Source organism: Monodelphis domestica, chromosome 1, assembly GCF_027887165.1.
Source record: "Monodelphis domestica isolate mMonDom1 chromosome 1, mMonDom1.pri, whole genome shotgun sequence".
Taxonomy (NCBI): domain Eukaryota; kingdom Metazoa; phylum Chordata; class Mammalia; order Didelphimorphia; family Didelphidae; genus Monodelphis; species Monodelphis domestica.
Window position 1 is genome coordinate 499,328,399 of NC_077227.1, and position 6,000 is coordinate 499,334,398.

At 40.1% G+C, this 6,000-nt stretch overlaps 1 protein-coding gene across 7 annotated transcripts in view; it reads left to right on the forward strand.

Moving 5' to 3' along the window:
• Nucleotides 1–4,145, forward strand: part of BCAS1 (brain enriched myelin associated protein 1) — a 99,342-nt gene extending 95,197 nt beyond the window's left edge. For all 7 annotated transcript variants that reach the window (XM_007475701.3, XM_007475705.3, XM_056812932.1 and 4 more), the window contains one exon: nucleotides 3,084–4,145. In XM_007475701.3, the coding sequence (XP_007475763.2) occupies nucleotides 3,084–3,158 (75 nt within the window). In that variant the 3' untranslated portion in view covers nucleotides 3,159–4,145. The remainder of the gene's footprint in view (nucleotides 1–3,083) is intronic.
• Nucleotides 4,146–6,000: the final 1,855 nt, after the last annotated feature.

Consider the following 6,000-nt stretch of genomic DNA (forward strand, 5'->3'; position numbering starts at 1 on the left):
ATATCATCACAATGATCCCCTAGATATATCTCTCTTGAGAGGATTACTCACCTGAACTCCCAAGGTCTGCTTCTGTCTTAAGATGAAATTTCATATGCTAGTCTCTTTTTGCCATGAAGCCAGAGTTGACTCTCTTCTCTACTGCCAGAGATCAGACTTCTTAAAGCCAATTCTTGGTCCCAAATCTTTACATTTCTCCTTCTTGCATGATGCAATGGCTCCCACTGTGTGAAAAACATTGCAACAAGATAGTATGATCAGAAAGATGGCATAGAAAAGGAGAAAGATTTTCTTTGTGTGTCATAGTCCATAAAGCTTCTGCTGGCCTCCAAGCTGGCAAGCTCAGTTTTGGTTTTGTATTTTCAATCTACCTGAGAAGTTATTACCCTTCTCCCCTTCCAATTCAATCAGGAAAACCTTTTCACACTTCATTAAGGATTGATATTCATTATAATAATATCATTATTATTGCTGTTCTTCAACATGCCTGTCTCTAGGTATCTTTCCCTACTGTCTTCCATTTTTTCAATGAGGTATTCAATGCTTAGAGAGCCTTCTAGTTGTATTTCATCTGATCCTGGTCTTAAGATCCAGATCTTTCCCATCTCTTTATTTAAGGTTTTGTTCATTCAATCATCTGTGATCTATGCTATCTTCTAGATGGCAACTAGCCAATGTGTCCATTTTGTGACCAGATGGTAATGTACAAATTGTCAAATCTAGGTAACATATACTTTAAAGTAACCTTCTAGAAACAATGCCTTGGTCCTCAAAGGAGTCATCTTTAAATGTAAGATTGTCTTGGTCTAAGGGAGAGAGTGATAATAGAGAATATTTTTAGTTGGAAAGGAATCTATTTGTTTCACCCATGTAGTAGAGCTAAAAATACATTTTTCCTCTTGGAGCTCCACTTTGTAAAGCCAATTGTCCATCAATTGATACTTTGGGTTAGTATTATAATAATAAGCCCTCTTTTCAAGGAGAGAAGATGAGGTCAATTATGAGAAGCTGAATAGCCAGTGGGAAATTTGCTGGGTTAGGAGCAAGGAAGCATGGGTTTAAATCTAGATTTTGACATTCATTAGTACATAACCCAACTTGATCTTCAGTTTCTTCTATTTTTATGCTAATAATAAATCTACTATCTACCCCATAGATTAAGAAATTATTTTTAAACTTTAAATGTGTTGTTATTATTTTAACAAAACCAACCTGAGATGTTTTGGTAATTCTCTTTCATCCTTTTGGACCATAGATTTCTCTCCATTGTTTCTCTGGGTCAGGGGCACAAAATCGAATTCATAAATTCAGAATGCCAGCTAGACATCTAACTCCTGCAGTTATTTAATTGATGTAGGGGTGTTCAGATGTCTGTGTGAGCCTCAAATGACTGGCTTGTTCTTGCAAAGTTTGTGAGTAAAGTCAGTTAACATTAGTAAGCCACAGGACATTTAGAGGGAAATGTCTTAACTTGCCCAGGGTATAATCAATTAGGTTTGCTAAAGAACAAGAAATAAACCTGTTAGTAGTTTGACAGTCAGGAATAATCCTGGACTTTAGTTTCCAACTCTATCATTAACCTGTATTTCCCTGGGCATGTCACTTCCCCCCAGCCCCCCACTCTCAATTTCCTCATCTAGCAAAATTAGAAGTTTGGACCAGTTTCTTTCCATTCAATGAATTTAAATTTTTTTGTGTTATTGAGGGTTAGAGGTAGAGATGGAGAATGGGGAGTACTTTAAAGATGGGTTTGCTTAAATCAACAGTAGTCAGAAGAAAATGTACACTGTGGTTTTATTCAACCAGTGGCAGATCCTAGAAGGAAGAGGTTGGAGGGAATAATGATTCCTGACTGCCTTGTTGGTTACCCTTTGTCAGGAGAATTGCTGGGGGGGAGGGGGTGGGAGGGGGGGAGGCTGGAATGAAAGACCTTTATCACACTTTCCAAAGGCCAAGATAAGAAAGTGGGAAATGGCATTGCTTACCTAAAACTAAATGCTGGGGGTAAGAAACTGATTCAAAGATCTCCAAAGCCACTGACTTATCACATTGATGTTTCTGGCATCCACAGGAAAGCAACCCCTCCCTAACCCTAATCTAATGGATCATAGAATTTGGCATTAGAAGGGATAATTTCTAGTTGTTGTTCAGTCATTTAAGTCTCCAATCTTCATGCCCCAGTTGGATCTGTGAATCAGGTCAAATTTGAGCTCTGGAAAATGAGTCTTCCTGACTCCAGACCCACCCTTCTATCTGTTGTGCTATGTAGCCTCCCCAAGTCTAACCTCCAGTCTAACTGCCATCCAATTTAACCTCCCCCTTTTACAGATTCAGAAACTGAGACGCAGGGAAGTTCAGTCAAAAGTATATGAGGTGGGATCAAGTGGTCAGTAAGCACTTAATAAACACTTTCCCAGGAACTAGGTGAGGTGCTGGTGATACAATCTGCCCTGAAAGATGAATTTTATCAGGAGAAACAACCATATACATGCATGGAGCATTTTAGAGAAATACCTAAAGAGTTAGGGGTTGGGGAGTCTCAAGGGCAGCCTAAAGAATGGAAGCAAGAAGTCAAGAATGATGAGTCACTTAACCCCTCCAATCCTTAATATCTTCATCTTTAAAATGAGAGGTTGGGACTACCTGATTTCAAAAGTCTCTTCCATTTTAAAATCTTATGGTCCTGCTGAGCCAATGCCTAGGAGCCAGGATTTCTAGTCCTTGCTTTGCCACCAACAAGTGTGACAATGGACAAATCAGATCCCTTTTCTGGGCCTCAGTTTCCTCATCTATAAAATGAGGGGGTTTCCTTTCATGAACACCATTAATGGAGTGAGGATAGATGTCTTATACTGAAAGGTAGTCAGATTTTCAATTCAACTGCCCCCCAGACCATGTTTACTGACTTTAGCTAGGAATGCTAAGACACCTGTAAGCAAAGAAAGGAGGGGAAAGGGGAAAGACCAGCAAAAGGGATTGGGTTGGGGAGAGAAAAATATGGCCAGCACACCTTCATGCTAAAGTATGAGGATGAAAATCTATTGCTCTTCAAAATGATTCAGCCTTTTTATATTGTTCTCCAGGGACCAAAACGGATGGCTGATGCAGAAGTGCAAACAGATCCCGTGTCTATCGGGCCAGTTGGGAAATCTAAGTAATAAATACTCACAGAGCTATGGAAGAATCCCTGCTCACAAGTTCTCCCACAGTCAAGCTGACTTTTCCCTTCCCCATGTCCCCTTCCCTCCTTTCCACCACTGCTGTCATCAATTGAGACTCCTGCCTAAGGATAAAAGCATCAGCGGATGTACATTGAGGTGTATTATTTAAATACCTGGTCCTTTATATGCCAATCGATATCTGTAAAGGTCATCATGAAGCAAAGTGTATGTAGTATTATGACTAAAGAGAGGCCAGTAATGTTGATGGGTCCAAGGAGGTGGGGGGTCAGTGGGAAGGTATCAGGTATGAAGTTGTAAAAAAGGCAGCCACTGCAAAAAGTCAACTGAATAATAATTAATATACACTGAGAGAATTAAGCTTTTGTAGTCAATGAGTGCTTGACCTCAAAACTTAAAAGGAACTATAAAATCAAGATTTTTTTCAGTATGCATTTCACAGAGGAAACCATGCAGTTGTAATCCGTTGAAGGTGGAGGTATTGCTAGTTTTCTGGAGTTTTCTTGGATCTAAAGAAAGAATGATTGAAAGGTGTTTGTTTTAACTAGGTCCCTGAAAGTTAAATGATGAGATTGTGAAGGGCCTAAAGGGCCTGAAATGATTTGGAAAAACAAGGGTATTGTGTTTTTATTTTGTTTTGTTTCTTTTTTGGCACAGTTTGGGAACAGAGTCCTTGAGATAGCAACTTAAAAAAATGTAAAAAGCTGCAAAGGTATCAGACAACACCAGGGGGAGCCAGGGTCTCCATTCTCAAACACTGTGCTACTAACACAGATTCTGTATCTGCAGTCTTACATTATTAATGTTTTTCAGATGCCTGAGAAGCCTTCATCTGTTTTGTCTGACACTTGTCCAGAGTCTTGTCTGTAATTTCCTAATGAAAAATCTGCATATTATCAAGATTCTGTCTCTTTTACCCAACTCTTTCCCCTAATCTGGCTTAATAAAGTTTACTGAAGATTCAAATACCTGTGGTTATTTTTAACAACTGTACAGAACAGCAAATAGCACCATGGATCTAATATAATGGAATTCAAGGTAGTAAATGATTTACATAATTGTATATACCTTGGCTTTCTTTTCTGATTTAATTTTTTTAAATACTTTTCCCCCTTCCAACATATCTTTAATTTTCAACTAAACCGATCACCCCATTTCACTTAATGTCTAAAATGTCTTTTTGTCTCCCAGAAATTCACCACTGCCCCTGCATCCCCCCCACTTCCCCCTTCCTCCCTTCTCTTCCCCTTCCCCCTCCCCAAACTATGGCTATGAAATAAATATGGGTTATCCTCTCTTAACCCAGGCACAGGGAAGAGGAGAGTGTCTGCCTGAAAGGCAGATGGAATCTATAAAGTTGGCAAAATGACATCTGAAAACTGTGCTCAGAATAGTTGATAAGGACCTGGGCTCTTGTTCCAGTAGGCAACACAGGTAGAAGGCACTGACTGGGGTTGGCCAACTCCCAGGCTTTCAGCCAGTAGTGTCGATAAATACTCTGGTCCCAGTGTGGGCTAAAAAAGGAGATTGAATAATTTTTTTTGCTTGTCGATGGGACTCGGAGCTTCTAATCTTTTCCCCATCCCTCGAGCTAGTTTGCCAGTCTGACTCTTCTATATCCCATCGGAATGTTTGTCTTGGCACATATCAGGCAAGGAGCTATTAGGGAGAGGGAAAGAAAGAACGGAGGAAGGGGTGGGGGTCAGTTTAACCTAAGTAAGTCCATCGAAAGAATCAAAGAAATAGTGGTCACTGACTTCCCAGTTAGCTCCAAACACCTAAGAGGTTAGCCTAGTCAGACTTTTGGTTTAGCCTAGAGGGGTGGGGGCGGGGGGAACAATGTTGTAATTTGCAGGTCTCACCTCTAGCTAAAAAGGTTTGTTTGCTTGGATCAGAAAAATCCTGTGGCAGAAAGGAAAAGAAACAGACGTCGAGATCAGTGATTGCAGGTGACCTTCTGCCACGGAGTCACTAATGTGTACGAAGTAATGGTTAGTATTGGCAGAACCCTGACATACAGAGATAATCTCTGTTTTTAGATTTGGCTGCTGTGGAATCAGGAAGGAAAATACCACAGCCACAGCGCCAGCCCAGGAGCCATGGCCACTCCGGGAAAGCATTTTACCATGAAATGGACCCTTAGCTCCTCCTTTCCTTGGGAAAGAATGGCAAAATATCTTTGTTGTAAGTGGGCAGGTGTTATTTTTTTGTTGGGTTTTTTCCCCTTAGGACAAGCAAAAGTCTAATTTACTTTAGTTGACTTATTTTAAAAGACATACCTGGGGCCAAAGGGAAAAGTTGTTTTCGGTTTTGTTTATGTTGATGATATCTTAAACTCAAATTCACCAGAAGAGGGCAGGGACTTCATTATCCAAGAGGCAGTTTCCATTCACAGATGGTTGACAACACTGGTCTTGGAAATAAAAGGAAAACTTGTATTGGAAACTGGTAATGTGAGGCTGGGAGAATACGGTACTTTTGAGAGTTTGTTTCAGATCATAGGACAAATTCAGCAAAACAATGGAGTTCCCCCCAAAATGTGTAGCCCTGAAAAATTCCCCTATAACAGAATAAGGGAAACAAAGTTTTAAGATAGAGAAGGGACTAGAGACAAAGATATAAGTAGAGAAATAAGAGATGAACAGAAGGATTGACAAAGAGATAAGAAACAAAGGCAAAGAATCAAGAAGGTGTACAAAGAAACACAGATAAAAGCTTAAGAGGAAAACCGAGAGGCAGAGAGATAAAGAAAAACAGGATGAGTCAGAGAGGTACAAAGAGGAGAGACAGAGGATGAGACAAAGAGACCAGGAGAGGGGAG